The following is a 19,226-nucleotide window of genomic DNA, read 5'->3' as shown; positions in this document are numbered from 1 at the left end:
GGGGGGGTGGGGTGTTGAGGTAGGGGGCTCGAAGTGCGAGGGAGGGAGATCTAGCCAAAGCTGGATCTGACGTTCCTCGACTAGAGTCCGTTTTGAAGGTTCGATTGGAGAAGAGGCAAGGGAGGTTTTTTTGAAATAAAAAATAAAAAATTATAATTTATATAGTATATTAATTTTTAAAATTAATAAAAAGTAAGATTATATTTTCAATATTACAATGTCATCAACCTAACAAAAATTTTAATGATGTACTAACGGTTAGGTTTATATATCTAACAGAAAATATTATTTTGAAACAGATTATTTATTTTAAAAATTAATAAATTCGTTAAAATTATAATTAAAAATTAAGAGTAAAGTTACTTTACCTAAAATTTAAATTACTAATATTTCAGTTTGAGACAAAGACAAGGGGCTTATTTGGTAATTCAGTGCAATAAAAATTAGAAAACAGTTATCATTCATCTCTCTCATCTCAGTCGTCTACGTAACGTATGGAATCAAGTCAAAGGACGGAAGTCCATGGGCCAATGTCCAAAAATAATCTTCTTCCACTTTTTACTTTAGTATCCTCAAGGCCACAATCTTGAGCCCACTCGAAGTCTGAAACCTCTCGAACCGACGCTACCGACATGGGTTCCATAGACACACCGACGATTACGGAGAACGGTACAACCCAGTCTCACACCGCCGCCGCAGCGGCCGACGGCGACCAGAAGCCTTTGGCTTCTTCAAACGGCGCCCCAGCCGAGATGACGCTGGAATTGGAGGCAACGAAAAAGAGAAGGGCGAGTATGCTACCTCTAGAGGTGGGTACTCGCGTGATGTGCCGGTGGAGAGATGGCAAGTATCATCCCGTCAAAGTCATCGAACGTCGTAAGGTGCATTACGGTGGACCCAATGATTACGAATATTACGTTCATTACACCGAGTGTAAGATCTTTAGTCTCGTTTAGGTTTTTCTTTTAAATTTCTTTTTTTGGGTTTTATGATTCCAATAAAATTTTAGAATTATTACGTTAGAAATGTTGAAAATTGATATGTTTTTGGTTATAATAATGGGGAATTGATAGTTAATAGGAGACTTGATGAGTGGGTGAAGCTTGAACAGCTTGATCTTGATTCAGTCGAGACTGTTGTTGATGAAAAGGTTGAAGACAAGGTAAACATTCATTCCCTCCATGGAACCTTATATTTCTTTTTTGTCTTTCGTTATCTTTGAGGGTGTATTGATCGGAAGAACTTTGCCAATGAGGTTTTCAGGTAACAAGCTTAAAAATGACACGCCATCAAAAACGAAAGATTGATGAGACACATGTAGAGGTAGTAAGTAATCGTAAAACTTCCACTCAGTGATGTGCAAAAGTCGGTACTCATTTGAATTTCTTAAATGCCACTGGTTTCGTGAATTCTATTATCTCTAATATGTTCTTTTCTGTTCTATAGGGTCATGAGGAGCTAGATGCTGCTAGTTTGCGTGAACATGAGGAGTTCACAAAGGTAAAAAATATAGCGACCATAGAACTTGGAAGATATGAAATTGAGACGTGGTACTTCTCCCCCTTTCCACCAGAATACAATGACTCGTTGAAGTTGTACTTTTGTGAGTTTTGCCTCAACTTCATGAAACGCAAAGAGCAACTTCAAAGGCACATGGTGAGCTTTGCCTTAATATTGCAATAGTTTTTTTCTTTTCCTACAATACCCAGGGTTGCAATACCTTATCGAATTTTAATTGTCCTCTATGTACTAGTTCTTTTCTAGCTTTGTAATCACCTTGTGTGGTCATTCTATCCTGATTGGTTAGGAAGTTTCAAATGTAACTTTGGTTTCATATGTCATGAACCAAAGTTTGCTTCCTACATAGGGCAAATTGTTTTCTTTGTACGTTTTGCTGGAAGTCGGTAAGTGACCCCTAACAAATCTTTTTTCTTCTGTATGCTTTTATGGAAGTCACTTAGTGACCTTAGATTTCACAAGGGACCCTTGACATCTTGTTGATACTCTGATTAATTTGAGCAATGACAAGCCCATCTTTATATTCACCCCTCTAGAAGTATACAAATTATATAGATGTAGAACCTTATGTGGAGGTCTAGATTTTCATCTATCTTTTTCACTCTTAATCCAATTGATTAAAGATAAAAACAATTCATGCACATAGACAAGCTGGCTATTTTGCTTTTTCGTATGATTGAGCAAATCTTATGGTCAAGTTTCACTGTCCAAATTACCAGGTACTTAGTATATCCACCTGACTACAAGTGCGGAAAGTATAGTTTTCCTTACTAAGCTGCAAGTGATTGATTCATGCATATGATGATTTTCAAATCTCTTTCATTTAAGCATGAAAATGGCAAAAGCATTAATCGTGCTGAAACTGTTTATTCTTTTGTTCCTCCAGTTGTTTAGCTGCCTTAATGGTTGACAATTGTAATTGTGTTTTAAGATCAAGTTATGGAAACAATAATCTTTTTCTCTTGACGTTGTAAGTAATATATTAAATTGCATTTCCCTGCAATGTAATTTCTTATCAGCAAAGTTTTTTTTCTGCCTGCATTTGTTTAATGAGTTAATTACTTTGGATATTGCTCCCTAGACAATAGTTTTTTATTTTTTGTCTTAAAGTGTCTATCGACATGCACCTGCCTTTAGACACAAATGGATGGAAGTAATATTAACTTTTTGTTATAATTTTCAACACTGTAGAGAAAGTGCGATCTGAAGCATCCCCCTGGGGATGAGATATATCGAAGTGGTACGCTGTCAATGTTTGAGGTATGTTGTGGCATAGCTCTTAGCCTTTCACTGGTGTTACTTTTATTCCCAATACTCAAAAAAGAGGAAGAAAGGGTGTCTTTCTTGGTGCTAGTTAAGTAAAACTATGTGATTCTGGTTTTCTTCAACTCTATCCCATTGTTCATTCATAAAATTGTAACTTTTATAAGTTCAATTTTTACAACATTTCAATCATTAATGAAGCAAATAATCATGGATTATCTTAAAGGATATTTTAAAAATAAGTTGTGTGCTTTGGCCTAATCTATCATATATATGAAAGTCAGCTACAGGCAAAGCCTGTGCTGAACCTGGGCCCTAGGATTTTTTAAATTTCCTTGGGGTATTACATTCTTTATGGCTTTGAGGGTATTTTGGCAAGAGGAGAGAGAGAAACCACCAAGGAGGGAGGAGATAGGGGGTGGAGGGGCGAATTGGTCCCCCAACCGCAGATCCGGCTGGTGAAGGGCTGGAATAGCCTTCCCGGTGTCAGATTGGTGCTGGGAGGGCCATATCTCCCCTTTCGGAAAGAAGAAAGAGATCAATCTTAGCCCCCATACACAATTAGGCAGCAGCAGGGGCCAACCTGGCTTCAACTTCCACCTTGGAGTTGGGCCCCTTCTGGCTGGTGTAGGGTATGCGGGCAAGGAAGAAAAAGCTGAAGAAGAAAAGAAAAGAAAAAGAAAAGAGAAAAGAAAGATAGTAAGAGGAGAAAAAAAAAAATGCCACTGTTGGCTGGAGAGAAATAGGAAGGGAGAAAATGAAGATTAGGGTTTCTAATTATGTTTAAATACTTAGGCCCAACTCCAACTTCAAAAGAGTTAAAGAACAAACCCAAACCTAATACAAGAGAGAAATAAGGAGGAGAACTTTGTGAGGTATAGTTTCTTTATGCTTTTCCACTGATTTATTATGTTAAGTAGATCTCATCCAAAAATAATAATATTAATGGTGATATACACGTTTGAAGAAAAAGTAATATATATTTTATCAAAAAAAGTAGTAGACCAAAACTGGAACGAAGTGTGGGAAACATACTAGATATCTTTCTATTTTGGCTTACAAGTGTAGAAATGCTTGTTACCATTTTTATGCTTTTATCCTGGCTCGCATGCTGTATTTTTCTGTTACATGGCATGATTTGTAGAATGCTGCTGATCTTTAATCTTTGTTGACATTCTTGTTCCTTCTATCAAATGTTTTGAAACAGGTTGATGGCAAAAAAAACAAAGTTTATGGACAGAATCTTTGTTACTTGGCGAAGTTATTCCTTGACCACAAGACCCTTTATTATGATGTTGACCTGTTTCTGTTTTATGTTTTGTGTGAATGTGATGATCGAGGTTGCCATATGGTTGGATATTTTTCCAAGGTAACTTGTAGTGCATTTTTTGTTGCTTATGATTTGATGCAGCATGGTGTTATAACGAATCTCTATATGTTTGGGGCAGTTTTAATGTTTTGTAAGTGCAATTTACTAGTTATAGTGGCATGGGGTGCATGCAGCATTGCTCTTGACTTTGCATGATCAAATTAGAGGCTCGCAAGTAGTAGACTTTATTGTTTATCTCTGTGTATTTTGGGACTTTCAGTTGCTTATTCAACCCCTAGTATGTCTCGTAGAAGTTTGTGTAGTTTTGATATATCTTTTTTTTTTTTGCCTTGTCATTGTTACCTTCACTGTGTTTGAGACAGTGCTCCCCAACACAAACATCTTAGTTAGCATTTTGTCTCTGATCATGCAGGAAAAGCATTCAGAGGAATCCTATAATTTGGCATGTATCCTCACCCTTCCTCCTTATCAAAGGAAAGGCTATGGAAAGTTTTTAATTGCCTTCTGTAAGTTCCCGGCCTGCTATTGTATTTACTTATTTATTTATATGAATGGACCAGAATATGTGAGCTCTGTGTGTGTGTGTGTGTGTGTCAGAGAGAGAGAGCAGAAAATGATGATGTTTATTGAATTTGAGCATTAAATCTAAATGAGAATGTAACCTTCTCCTATGAAGTTAGAGTCTCAATATAACACCAATTTGGTTCTCTGAAATTGTTCTCAAGTTAACTAGAATCAAGAGCAGCTGCATGGTTATATCCAACATTGCTGTGGAGTACATCAAGTAATATGGCCTGTTAGTATCAGTGACCCTCACAACCTCCTTCCTAGGTTTCTGTCTTCTTAATACATAGCTACGCACTAGTAGCATAGTATATCTCAAAAACAAATGCTTCTATGTTTAATTGGTGCTGCTGTGCATTTCATACTGTTGGTTATTTACTAATTAAACTTTGTTGCTCATATTGTCTCTGTTCTGGACCAGCATATGAACTTTCGAAGAAAGAAGGTAAAGTTGGCACACCTGAAAGACCATTGTCCGACCTAGGGCTGTTGAGCTACAGAGGGTATTGGACGAGGGTTCTTTTAGACATCTTGAAAAAGCATAAAGGAAATATCTCCATCAAGGTATTGCTGTCTGGAGCTATATAAAATATCTAGTGGGGCTGTAAATTTATGCAATTCACACTGCTTTGTCGTTATGAGAATGTACGTTCTTGCTTGGGAGGGTGGTCAAGTTGAGTCAAGCCAACATAATAAAACACGTGAGTTCAACTCAATTATGATCAAATTAAAATCAAGTTTGACTTGAAAGACTTGCTTTCTTTGTATAGCTACATATTAAATAATGGAATATAAAAAAATTAGCACTTCTTAAACTTGGTCTGCTCTACTACTCAAGCCACTTGAGTTTGTGCTTTGATTCTTCAGTCTACAGAATCTGAGTACGTTCTAGTTAGCCTGAGTAGCTTGTGATGTTCTAGTTAGCCTGAGTAGCTTGTGATGTTCTAGTTAGCCTGAGTAGCTTGTGAGCAGGCTTGCTTTCACTTCAGAATGGTGATCATGGGTGGGGCTCTAACCTTGAATTTAAAAATAAGCATCCTAAAATATCACTTGTACTGTAGTATATGTTCCATATGGAAATTAGAGAAAATGAAAATGAGTTGAAAGAGACATGCCTGAAATGATAGGTTTGAGCTGCCCTGGTGTTGGTTTTTGCTGAATAACTGTCTCTCTTATGCAGTTTCTTTGAGAATTTTGGTTCATGCATGTGATATGAAGTCATTGCATTGCTGGTGATTGAGTTGTTAGTTATGACTATTTTCTACATGAATCTATTTTCTCCAGGAGCTGAGTGACATGACAGCTATAAAGGCAGAGGATATATTGACCACTCTACAGAGTCTAGAACTGATTCAGTACAGGAAAGGGCAGCACGTTATCTGTGCAGATCCCAAGGTATTGGAACGTCATCTAAAAGCTGCTGGCCGTGGTGGTCTTGAGGTTGATGTTAGCAAATTGATCTGGACACCATACAAAGAACAGAGTTGATGCTAAATGGTACTAACGAGTTTGTCTAACTAGTTGCTGTTTACTAGGAATTTGTAACTTCTCATGTTTGTATAAAATAGATGTTAGAAATTAGTAACTTGCTCGTCCTCCTACCATGACGTGCTTTATTGCCTTGCCATCACATGCCATGACAAGCTAACCTGTATATGTGTTATACAAAGAGATACAATGTAATGACTATTTTCCTGTTATGTTTCTCCACCTGCATGAGTCGCATCTCACCCTTTTAACTTGGGCTAGTGTCATAATCATTTATCAAGTTCTACTTTTTGTATCTCACTGTAAAGTTTTCCGCTATGGATGTTTCTTGCTGTTACTGCTTGGATCTCTATACCATATGGTTTCTTTCTACCCTTTATTAATATTATTCCATTATTACTTTTAATGTTTTGGGAGGTGGAGGTGGGGGTGGGACCATGAAACTTCCAAGTCTTCATAGAAGAAAAGCTATAGCCAAAAGGTAAAACTATTATTGGCACTTTGGCGTGCAAGCAACCATTGGTTAGAATATCAGGAACTATCCCCTTTTTTCAACAATTTGTTTTCTGTATTCATCTTTAATTCTTGTGGCCGTCTGAATCTAAAGTATCGAACCATCTCAAGCATGAGAAGGCATGTTTTTCTTTGAGCCACTACCGGCTATGTTGGGAGCCGTATTGTAGAGTGGACGCATATGGAATATCTAAGCGTTTGGTTTGGAGGTTAAAACAACCGCAGGTTTACCTCTAAAGAAGCATGTCCTAAGTTGAAATTTTCTTTCGTCCTACCTTATTATATGCATATTATTAAAAGGTAGTTGTGAAGTTGGAAACATCTTGGAGAATTATTCATAATCTGGAGACTTTTGTGTATCCTTATTTGGTATGACATTGGGTCTCAAATCTTGAATTATCTTGTGTATGTAAATGTCTTTTTATTGATCTTTGATGTCTTGTCCCTTTAGTTATGTTTGTCTCTTAATTTGTCAATGGATGTGAAAGAAAGTAGTTTCTTTTTGGTGAATTGAAAAGAAAAGAATAAATAAAGGAAGTAATCCTTTATATCTGGAAACATTTCATGGTAAGTTATCTTGTTTGTCTACTAGATACACCGTTGGGTTTAAGCAAAGCTTTATTAACCATTGGTCATAATCAAAGACCAGGGTTGATGCTAGGCATCCTAATCCTAGCAAACCAGTCTGGACTCTGGACTGTAGACCTGGCATTCTATTTAAGTGACTGGTGACCACAGATTTATGCGTCGGCTTTAGGACATGAAACCAAAATAGCCAATTGGCCATTGGTTTTAACAGTCAATTGGTGACAGGTGTGGCTTAATTCCAATTTTAACACCAGGAACACATCATTGATTCCTCCGAACCTGTAAAGCAATGTTTAACTTTTCAAGCAAGTTTTGTGACAGACTCCTCCTTGATTGCCTGCCGACAGGGCTATTCGTTGGGACAAACATCAATGCAGGAGTTATTGGCTATATGTCCTTTCTCTGCCATTTAGCAGTCTGCAGATAATAAACAGGCCAAGACTTCATCCACACTGGTCTCGCCACTGAAGCTGACTGCACATAAAAGAGCCTTCTCATTCTGTATGATTTTTTTAAAAAGTAAAATGAGCTGGTTATAGAATGAAAAAAAATATTAATAATAATAATAATAAAAAGATACAACTCTCTCCAGAAAGATCACAGTTAATCACTGTTTTCACTTTCACAATTCATTTCAAATCTGAACATTTTTTCTATTCTTTTGTTAAGTAATGGCTCTGGGAACTTATCACAGATGTGGAAATTGCCCAGAAACTGCCCATGCCTGTCCTTGTTAGTAAATGTTTTTCCTCATAGAAAAGTGTATGCTTTTTGTTTCGTAGTGTATGTTTGGGTTGGTACATACATTACTCTTGACTATTCAGTATCATTCACAAATCCATTCCACATTGTTCGGTCCTCCCCATCAGTGTTATCCAAATGTTTTGCACTGGTCAAAACCTCGTGCTTTTAGAATTCATCATTGACCCTCTTCCCCGCCCCTTATTCACATCGAGCACCATCATGCTATCAGAAATGATTTGTGTGACAAAATTATCTGGAATAGAAACTTGATCTGACACCCCCTAATGGATACTCTGTTGATTTTGGCATTCACATAACAACCGGCAAGAAAATATAGTGGTGGGGTCTATCAATAATTTTGGGAGATTAAAGCCTAAATCTTTGAACATTGATGAATAAAAATTCATATACATCTGCGATTAGCATCACCATAATTTGATGCCTCTCTTGAAATACATAAATGAAACAACAATCATCAAAATTGGAACTTTTAAACACAAATCATATACATTACCTATTGCATTATCTGATCTTGTAGTGTATTTTTTCTAGCTCTTATCAGACTGTGGTTGGTTCTTGATGTCTGTTCAGTTGTACCTGTTGAAGCTGTAAGCTTTTCAATGCAACCCCACGTGATCTCCTCTGCCAAAGGGTATCTCCATCTCCTTTATCACCTTGTTTTGGCACTCTCCTGATCACAGGCAAAGGGGGATCCATGTTTTCGATGTTGATTGAAGCAGAATTCTCTTTTCCATCATCATTCTTGGGCCGGCTTGTACCATTCACTAACACCTCTTTTCTTCTGCAACTGGTGGTGGTAGTATTTGTGGTGGTGGCAGGGCTACTAGTTAGATTCTTGCCTGAAAACAGCTTCTTGAGCTTGAGATACTTGATACTGTTATTGGAGCTATTCTTGGTGGTGATGGTGAGTTTGTGAGAAGCAGGGAACCCAACAATCCTGTTGTTCCTCTTGACTTGTCCCATGCAACTGATCTTCGGAGACAAAGGGTCATCAGAGAAAGAGGCAGACCGGTCTTGCCATTTGGGGAGAGCCACATCTTTAATGGATGGTTTTGAACACAACATTGGCAAGAAAGCTCCCTTGTGATGCAGATGCATGTTGTGATGGTGAAGATGTTGATTGTACCCATTTCCCATATATGTCAGCTTCTAGTCTTCCCGTAAGAAAGTAGGAAAGAAAATGGATGCCACCAGGAAAAGAGACGAGAAGAAAATTGAAATGAGAGAAGGAGAGAGAGAGGGAGATGAACAGAGGAGAAGAAGGCTTTCGAAGAGGTTTTTAAGGGGAGGGGTTGAGTTTGTCTAGTCCTCTTGGTGGGGGCAGTGTCGAGTTTGTCAAACGTGAACAAAGCGTTGTACTTTTTGCAAGGTTCCCCTATCATTTATTATTATAATAAACTCTAATTTATCTTGTTTTGGTGCTTGCTTAGTCTTTCAAAGACTGTCGCTAAAGAACACAAGAGGACAAAATAGAAGTGGGTTACTCCCTCGTTTCTACTTTGAAGCTTGCTTTGTTGGTTTACATAAGTTCCTTCACACGCGTGAACAGAACCATTATTTTGGTTTCTTGGGGACTGGTCAGCATGCTGTAAATTCAAGAAAGCTGCCTACTCCTCACAATTATTTTTAGGTTCCCAACCCGTCTTCTCAAGGAACCACCAAATCACCAATCCAATTATGCCAACTTCACAACCTACAGATTGTACATCATATGCCGACCCTCTTTCGTTTCCTTGACTTGAGGTCCATGGGGTTGCCCATGTCAAGCGCCAGCCATGGTTTTACATCCCTATAATAATTTTATTTACTTGTGGTTTAGGACTACTTTTTTTAATTTAATTTTGATAAAAAAATAATAATTTAAAGTGTTGCGTTTTCTCCGAAAGAAAAAAAGAAATAAAAAAAAAAGTAGTGAAATTTGAATTTAATTTCATAATAGAATGAGTTGGTGGTCAAGATTCTAAATCTCTGTTCCATTTCCTTGCATCATCCCAGGTTGTTTGTTGGTAAATTTGTTTTTAATACATGCGAAACACATAGATTTTATAGCTGATGTTTCTTTAACTTGGATCAACATTAACAATGAGTCAAAGAGACCACAAGGAATAATGCAACGTGTTACATGTGGTCAGTTAAGGGTTTACTTTATCAGCTTACACTTACAAATAAATAGTTTAATTACAATTATATATATATATATCGTATATTAAATTCACTGAATAAATCAATAAATAAGTCAATTAATTAAATAAATAAACATAAAATGAACCTTAAATTTAAAAGTTTCAAAATCTGAGAAAAAGCCCATTAAACATTGATTAATCGGCTATAAAACACTCAATGTGTCATGTTGTCATTTGTCTCGTATTTATGTTTTACTTAAAAAAGATTTATATAACAGACATGTAATTAATAATTAAATATTTGTAAATTTATTAACAAATATTGACTCAATTAATAAAATCGTATGTCTAGACATAAATAGTTTGAACTTGAAGTTTCACTCGTGATTTATCTTGATATCTTTTTTTTTTTCAAAAAGAAAGTATTTCTCAATATTTACGGTCCAAATTCAAGAGGAAAGCATTATCATTATTTAATTAATCTCCTTTTTTGGCTGGAGGGTGGGTGGGGTCTGGGGATCCACATTTATTTCTTTTTAATTCATTTCTCTCTACTTTCGATATGGCGGTTACCTGCCAAACTTCTCACTGAACACGCTGAGTTGGTGCCGCCATAGACATGTTTGAGTATTTACCACCGTCGTCGATTAGAAAAACCTCAGACTAATCACTGCCGTCGACATGCATCTGAATCTGATCAATTAAAACCTTAGCCCACGTGCAGTGAAGTGATCAGATTTGCAGACTCTAAAGAAGGGGAGAGCCGTACACGTGGTGATGATCTGTGGAGAGAGGAAGGATAAAAAAGGATGGTCAGATGTAGATGCTTACAGCTCAGCAAACACACCATGTATTCCCGCATGTGGAAGGCACGTGAAAGTTGGACTTGCTTAGTACTGCCTTTGTTTGCCTGACATCAGATAGAGATTCCTATTTTTTAAGGGAGAAAAACGGCTATAATTTACTCTAAAATTAAGAAATATCTTTACACACTCAATAATAATATTTTTTTTAATTACAGTCTTGGATATTTGTTAAATTTAATTAAAATATTATTTTTATAAAATATTTTTAGTATTAAATTAAAAATAATTTATTAGTTTATAAATTTTTTTATAAATACCACTTTAGTTAATGTTCATAAACACTCTTCAAAGTTTTTTTATTAAATTTTTTAATTCCTTAAGACTATTGATATAATTTAAATTCTTATAACTTTTTTTATAAGATATTAATTTCGAAAAAAATGGATTCTAACTTAACATTTTAAGTTGAAGATACATCCACTTTATCATCAAATAAGGAAAAGAAAAAGGAAATTAATTATTTCTATTTTGGCTAGCCATAAGGTACGTGGGTTAAAGTTGAAAGCATGGTCCTACTTCTAACATTTGCATACCCAATATATAAAAAAGTGTAAGGATTAGGCAATGGAAGGGGGACAAGACGAAAATGGTAATGAAAGCTCAAATGGCAAATAGAGCTGGAGTTAGTAGAAGTAGCTAGCTAGCAAGGGAAGGTACCTGAACATATTGCATTCAGAGATTGGCTTAATCTTGAAAGGCATGCTTGTCTGTGACCCACCATTTCTCCCATTCGATCCATGCTCCATGCATGTGATAAATTATTGAAAGTTCATAAATAATTGTTGTAAAACCTTATACGCTGTCTTCTTCTTTGATTTTCTTTACTCTCTCTAGTCTCTCCCTCTGCCATATGCAAATACATATAGTTATATTAAAAAAAAAGGTTTTGGGAAGCATGAGAAAAGTAGGGAAAGCGAGGAGGAGGAGCTAGCTGATCTGCCTGGCTAAAGACAGCCTAGGTAAAGTCCAAGTAAAGATTGGCCCATATATTAGATGGCTTGGTTTTAGTCATAATTGGGTTTGCAGGTTGTCCTACATTCAGTATTTCTTTGTCAGATTTTATGTCTTGTAGTATCAGCTATACATGGAAGCCTCCTGCATCCTGGCACGAAAAACAGAGAAATCCCATGATTTTTTTGCAATTATCTCATTGGCTTCATCTTGTTCACTGCAGTGGCTGGAGCAGCATGTGCCAAGGAGGACAGATCCTGCGTACAGCTACTGTTTAGTACAAGAACAAAGGCCGGCATCGGCGGTGAGAAAAAAAATGAAAGGTGGGAAAAATGGCTTGGCCTTTTTTACGTACGATTTTGGAAAAAGGCCAAAGAAAGGATGAGGTTGCTTTGAGAGGGATAAAGATGAGGTCAAGTATGAGTTGTTATGACTTTTGTCAAATAATCTAGTTCCTTTTTCCATACTCAAGCTCTTGGTTGCGCTTGCAAGGTAAAATGCTGATAATCAATAGCAGAAAATCCCTCTCTCTATTTATAATGTGCAAACTGAAATTAAGGTCTATATGCATAGCAAGTCAACTCCTATTGAGGAAGAGGTAACTTATTGTTATATGTCGGTCAGCAATTAGTGGGAAACCGCCCCAAAGCTAACCAGCTGAAAAACACGAGGTCGGCGGTAATAAATCAAAATAATAAATTTTTACTATATCATTTCAATTTTATCGTTTGGATTATTTTACATCCCGTATTTCATATGCTTCCGTACCTTTTAAAATTATTAAAAGAAAATTCTAAAGTCCATTTAAATTCACAATGATTTTTAACAAAAAAAAATCATATTTTAATTTAATCAATTGAAAATAGAGAAGATTTACTTGGTAATAATTTTTTTGAAGGAAATAGCATAACTTTTTGTATCCATCTTTTTTTCTAGTAATGTACCAATAACCAGAGCGCATTGATGGTGCAATTGTAGACAATGTAGTGGCGGAATTAATCCTTGCAAACTCATAGGTGGTAGAGTAAATAATACTAATGTTTTGCCAGGTTTATTAATAAGGCAAATAATAGGCTGACCCTTTTTTTGGCTCATCGCTGAATAAAATCACAGGTTTAGTCATTGTTTTTTCCCGTGACGTTCAAAATTCATACCAAGTCAAGGTTTCTCAAAATCTCTATTCTTCTCCTGAAAAGATTTCTATATTCCTGACTGTGTTGAAAGTTTCAGTTATTTTTAATTGAGACCAAGTACATTAAACGAGTCAAAGAGACCACGACAAACAATAACATGACATATTAAGTGGAATTTCGTTTGGAAATAATCAAATGATCCGCAAGGACTTGCAATTATACATACGTAAATAAAAAATAAAAAAAATCAGTTTGTGAAACAAAATTAATTAATAGTAAATGGTTGTGATTATGGATAGGATTGTATGCTTGTATTTGTCACTCTCGGATTATATTTATGTGAAGGGAAAATGTTATGAAAATGTCAAATAGTTATGAAGATCCTGATTATCTGATTTTTTTTTTTGGGTAAGTTTGTACACATGGTTCTTAAAATAATGAGGGTAGAGAAGAAAAGCGTAAAAGCTGAATAATGATAAGAGGTGCAGTAAGTGGAAATAAGGGAAGCTACCTCCATGTAGCGTTGCCAGAGATTGCCTTCATAATGAGAGACATGCTTATCTGTTACCGTTACCCTCTTTTTCACATAACCCATCTGTACAGCAATACAAAAGAGATAATAATAATATTAAAAATTTGGTGTCTAAGTTTAAATTTCCATACATGTCTGTCTTGTCTCTCCCTATAGACGGCCCAGAATCAGTCAAATAATGTTGGCCTAAATCCAGCAAATTACACACCGTACAGTATGTGTAACGCTTGGCTTAGTTTAATTGTGATTGTTGGTTGTCTCGTCTGACGCTCACTATTATTTCTTTGTCATTTCAATAGGGTTCTATCAGTTACTCACATGGGAAATCTGGTGGCAACAAAAAGTAAAGATTTTGCAATTTTCTAGTTTACATGATTTTCTATTTGTGAGAAAGGAACAATTTGCAATTTTCCAAACAGAAAAGGCAAATGCTGAGAGATTACTTGATACAGACTTCTTGGTGTGTTAGAATGGAAAATTTTAGTCTTTTTTTCTTTTCTATTTGGGCAAGGGAAGATTCAAACTCTTATCTCATTGATCAAAGAATACCTGCCCTACCTTTGAACCAAATGATTATTTGTATTTAGTCGAAGATTCAAAATCAAAAGAGAACAGGGAGAATCCAACATTTGATTTGGACTCAAATATCTATAATAATGAGGCAACTCACCATTTCCATCTTAGGGATGGGGCAAGGTGTATTCCATCCACACAGAAGAGTTTGAAGAGAATAAAGACATCAATCCAATGATATACCTGCCCTTCGATAGCAGGAAACCAGGAAACAAAGTCAAATTATGAGTCAAGAATATAATTCTCCAATGTTCAATGTATCTATATAATTCAGTAAATTATCGAGCGTGGCATCATTGGCATATAAATCAAAAGGTCGCCACACCTTGCTTCAAAACAGAACTTCCAAGTTTATAGCTTCCTACTTATCACAATAGACCAGAATATAGTGTACAAAGATGTCACAAGAATCTCACCTGCCATGTATGTATGCTGGAACTAGGCTTTGATGAGTCAAACCTAGGCAGTTACTGGAAAACTTCCATTTATAACTTCACCCCTTCTTGGTTTTTCTCTCTTAAGACAGCAAAATAGTCCCTCATTTAAGTTCAAAATAAAAAAGGGTCTTATGACAGCACCTTTTGATTTGAACTCGTGACAGCATTCCATTCAACACATAAAGGGGAACAAAAAAGCCCCAGTGACTTGGTTACTGCAGCATTTGAAAGGGCAACATACTCCAGAAAAACATCTTCCCAATCAGCTATTATTCAGAGGTGTCATCATGGTTGTCCTTTGAGGGTGGAACTACCTCATCCTTTGAGAAATCAGATTCAATATTTTCTTGATTAGAAACTCTATTTGGACCATCATCCACTGTATCAGTATCTTTTGGCAACCCAATATTCTGTTCTAACACTCTATTCTCTGCAGATTCCTTCACTGTTTCAACATGGTGATTGGCTTGAGCTAGTGATCCGGATGAAGGAAAAGTTGCAGAACCACCACCCGATCCTTTCAAAAGACTAACATACTTGAACACAAGTTGCTTATAGTTATTTAGCAGGTCTTCCACATCACTGATAGTCAAGTCACCCGCATGAGCAAACAAGTATGGGTAATCCCGAAAAACTTTGCTCGTCTGATCCTCCTTCAAAAGCATAGCTGCCCCTCTATTCTCCAACTCTGAGATTGATGGAATTTTAGTGATTGATGACTGATCTTCCTTATTTGAAGGTTTTGTTTCCAAAGATTTAGGTTGTACTAAGTGGTCCTCCATAAGAGTTTTATGTCTGGATTCAGTAGATTCTCCGGGATCATGTCCAGCAATTTGGTCAATTTGACTGGAAAGACCATCCACATCTGTTGAAAGGCCAGACAGAAGAGCTCGAGCAAACTCCATGTTCTTCTCAAACTCAGTTTCCTCCATTGAAAGTGCTTTTGCATCAATACTCGAGATGAAAGACTCGGCAGAGAGCATGTTTGTGAAAAAATAGGCTGCTTCAGCAACTAATCGAGATTGACGTCTATAACGTTGTATATACAACAAATTTGAGTGCAGCTGTGGAGGATTTGCCTACATAAAAATTTCATGAGAAGAATATTTTCTTAATAGTTTTGCAATGGTGGGAGGATCAACTACAAACTAATCCTGCATATATTACTAGTCTTACCTTTATGGTAACATAAATCAAGACAGGAAGAAATTCATCTGCTCCAGGAGGATTCTCGTTTGAAGCAATTGAAGCATTAAGCAACAAATTATTGATAACCTTGCAACAATTGAGGATACAAACAAGCTTGTCTCTTGGAGCCTTGTACATATTGATTTTTTGTAACTCTTTCTGTGCAAGCTGGCAACATAAGGTAGTATAGATTCAGGGGAAAAACTAAAAGGTAGAATAGTTACAGTGGGGCATCCAAACTTCCTAACCATATCAAGTAGGAGCTTCATTGATTAAAAACTTTATCAGAAATATGCTAGAGCCATAATCAAACTGGACTGAAATGTTCGGATATTTCTTGCAAATGATATATGTATGTTCTTCAAACAACAAAATGTAGAGGCCGTAAATAAGGTAGGCTCAACTGCCCAATAGTTAGTAAAGCAAAAGCTAACTGCAAGAGAGTATAATAATTAAGAGTATCAAATTAAAAAGGCAGGAAATTATTACAACTAGTTTGGTCATTATCATGATGACAAGCTCATTGAACATTTTGGTGGGGGAAAGACATTGTAGACAGTTCACAATAAAGAACTGGTTAACACCAAAACTGGTCATTTATGGTGAACAAAAGCCTAAATCTACATCACTCTCAGCCTGTCTTGCTCATAAAATTCAGCTATAACAAGCCATTTGGAGTTAGGGAGAAAAACTAGATGACCAACTTCCAAAAACACTGAATACCAGTTGCTGTTCTTATGCTGATAATATTTCTGAGGACAACATTCTATAAAAGCAGCATAATAAGCCTGGACCTTCAGCTTTCAATTAACAAATTACATTGATAGAGTCTATGCAATTATCAGTACAACAAAAATTTTTGTCACAACCAACTGCAGCTTCGAGTACTGCAACAAAGTGAGCTACATAACAAAATAATTTCACTGTTGCTTAAGATGATATCATTGTTCACTGTTGCTTAAGATGATATCATTGTTCACTGTTGCTTAAGACGATATTATTGGTCGCATGTAGAGCTTATAAAGAACTGAATGAAGCATGAAGCTCCCAAAAAAGGGGGATATTTTATACGGCGTGGAGCAAAACTAAAAAGATTAGAGGTATCAAACAAGATGAGGAAACAGCTATATATGGTTACATACTAAGCATCTTCAAGTATTAACAAGCATCAAAGGTTATGGTTTTGCTTCTGTACAATATCTAAAATTTAAATCAGCATATGTTCAACATGACATGAACCAGATCAACTGTCACGTAAAAATAGATTAATGTAGCAAAGTATTGCCATGTTATCAAGGCACAAGGCCTCGGAGCATTAGAAAACCACTACATGAGTGCACAGTCCTCATTTGATCATGTCATGGGAGAACCTTACAATGAATTCAAGTCAAATTTAGACTTCTCTCCTAATTTGGGAGTTAGGCATGAAAGGATCTGCTACATAAGATGACTTAGACAGAATCTTTTGGGCTCAAATAAGGGCTGAATTAAGGAAAATAAATTCTCTATGAAGAGATGTTCTTTCCTTCCCAGGTGAGGATTTTTTGCTCTCAGAGAATCCAACTTCCTGCCTGCCTTAGACAAATTTCGGAAATATGATGATACCTATCAGCATTCCATTCTTGGAAGCATCTAATAAACATGGTATTCTTTTTGTTGGTTTCACCAAGATGTACCTCTGATTGCTATTTGAGAAACCAAGGAGCTTCTTATTAACTAGGAGTTCACTCCTGATTTCTAGATAAAACCATCAATACTTATCTTCGAAGGGACCCAACACCTTGATATGTTTGATTCTTTCCAGTTAATATTCTAATCATTTCACTATTTGCAAAAAAGATATAAAAGTCTACTGTACAAAATGTCCAAAGGGTTCTTCCATTAGCATGCCAAACATGACAAAAATAGTTCAAAGAGCCAACATATGCAGAAGGTGAAGTTTACAACATACTGCAAAAAGGAAATTGCTTGAAACATAAAATCCCACGACCTACCAGCCAAGATGTCTCATTCTGAAAGGTCGGCTTAATATCCAAATTCTCAGGCCGAACAAACTGCTGAATAAGAGCCATCTTCTCAGAAAGTTGCTCATCATGTTTTACATCATCTGGAAGTGAAGCAAACACACGGGTAAATAACTTTGTCATAACATACTTCTCCAGTCCCTGTGTTTGGAAAAGAAAAAGGTAAATGCATCAATACTGGAAAAGATTTTTCATTTTCTTAGAAGAAATTGCCTAAAAATAGAAATAAAGATAAGTAATTTAGTGGATAAAGCATGTAGACCAGAACCTGACAGGACAAACAAGCAAAATAAGTAGTATCAGTGACTTACTTCACCAGCACTGTCCAGCTCCTCCTCGGAGCATCCAGCCCAAAGCGGATGAGCTCGAAAATCAGCTTCCATGTTGGCAAGGAACGCCTGTACAGCAGCACTATCCCTTTCCGGATCAGGAGCATTGTTCGAGAACGAAACTATGAAACTGCAATACAGGGACAAGTCAAGCTCAAAAGTCAAAAACACGGAACTGATTGCCTCAAGAAAGGATCAAACTATTCCTTCCAAAAAAGAAACATGCCAATCCTTCCTATAGTAAAATTAAGCTGCATTTGGCAATGAATTTAAAAAGAACAACTCAGGCTCCCCATTTTTAGCTTACATATTGAGAATTTTACTTGAATTTCAAGTAATCAACTATAAAAATCGATCAAATAAACATTCATTAAATCACTTCCGATTAATCACAAATCACGTTCTATCTTAAGTCTTTATCTACATTTAAAGATGAGCTTTTAGGGGACAAAACAAAGAAAGAAAGGCAGCAATTAAAGATTGATAGACCTTTTGATGGATTTGACGAAATCAGCAGCAGAAGGCTGGCGCATGCGCTCTAGAAAATCCTGCAATCCTAAGAAAACATCGGCGTTCTCCATTTGGCTGACCACCGTCTGATCGTTTGACAATTTCTGAGCTCACGTTGATTAGCGACGAGACTCGAGAGAAAGAGTTTTTGCCTAAGAGAAGTACTTTTTAGAGTGAACGGTGCGTGATAGAGGGTGCAGCCGCGGTTGGAGACAACAGGAAAGTTACAGCTATTAATTTATTTTTTAAAAAAATAATTGGAAATTTATAAAATGGAATTAAATTATGCTGTGTCCCTGCTGTGAGGTTATTAACCATTTCGTTTGCGGCTCGGGCCATCTTGTTCTTCGTCCGCCTATTCATTACGGCCCGTTTCGGGAAGAGCTAGAGAGAATCTTTCTAGGGAAGGTGGGTTAAATCTCCTTAAGCCCAAATCATAGTCCAAGTTCAACACCCATTAACTCGATTCATCAATATTTATTAATTAATTATTATTGAATTATTATTCTATAAACGTTGACGAAGTTTTTA

At 36.4% G+C, this 19,226-nt stretch overlaps 3 protein-coding genes across 7 annotated transcripts; 1 reads left to right on the top strand and 2 right to left on the bottom strand.

Moving 5' to 3' along the window:
- On the top strand, positions 501 to 6,460 carry LOC18592248 (histone acetyltransferase of the MYST family 1). Of its 2 annotated transcripts, none has more exons than XM_007018863.2 (9): positions 501 to 933; positions 1,074 to 1,162; positions 1,264 to 1,323; positions 1,447 to 1,656; positions 2,710 to 2,778; positions 3,989 to 4,150; positions 4,524 to 4,617; positions 5,097 to 5,239; positions 5,960 to 6,460. In XM_007018863.2, exons 1-9 carry the CDS (start codon positions 633 to 635, stop codon positions 6,161 to 6,163), a joined length of 1,332 nt encoding a protein of 443 aa, XP_007018925.2. In that variant the 5' UTR covers positions 501 to 632; the 3' UTR covers positions 6,164 to 6,460. The 2 variants fall into 2 exon arrangements, with proteins under 2 accessions (XP_007018925.2, XP_007018926.2); XM_007018864.2 differs by having other exon boundaries at positions 1,264 to 1,326.
- Positions 8,362 to 9,395, bottom strand: LOC18592247. The gene has a single exon (XM_018125413.1). It carries the CDS (start codon positions 9,164 to 9,166, stop codon positions 8,567 to 8,569), a length of 600 nt encoding a protein of 199 aa, XP_017980902.1. The 5' UTR covers positions 9,167 to 9,395; the 3' UTR covers positions 8,362 to 8,566.
- On the bottom strand, positions 13,535 to 18,926 carry LOC18592246 (vacuolar protein sorting-associated protein 9A). 4 transcript variants are annotated; one of them, XR_001929136.1, is made up of 7 exons: positions 18,675 to 18,926; positions 18,168 to 18,315; positions 17,827 to 17,997; positions 15,821 to 16,000; positions 14,624 to 15,723; positions 14,305 to 14,390; positions 13,535 to 13,697 (listed from the first exon to the last, which is right to left on the bottom strand). XR_001929136.1 is itself a non-coding variant. In XM_007018860.2 (5 exons), exons 1-5 carry the CDS (start codon positions 18,764 to 18,766, stop codon positions 14,914 to 14,916), a joined length of 1,401 nt encoding a protein of 466 aa, XP_007018922.2. In that variant the 5' UTR covers positions 18,767 to 18,926; the 3' UTR covers positions 14,428 to 14,913. The 4 variants fall into 4 exon arrangements, 1 of the variants encoding a protein (XP_007018922.2); XR_001929137.1 differs by lacking the exon at positions 13,535 to 13,697 and having other exon boundaries at positions 14,169 to 14,395; XR_001929135.1 differs by lacking the exon at positions 13,535 to 13,697 and having other exon boundaries at positions 14,169 to 14,390.

Source organism: Theobroma cacao, chromosome 8 (genome assembly GCF_000208745.1).
Source record: "Theobroma cacao cultivar B97-61/B2 chromosome 8, Criollo_cocoa_genome_V2, whole genome shotgun sequence".
Lineage (NCBI taxonomy): Eukaryota > Viridiplantae > Streptophyta > Magnoliopsida > Malvales > Malvaceae > Theobroma > Theobroma cacao.
This window is presented reverse-complemented; position numbering and strand designations above follow the sequence as displayed.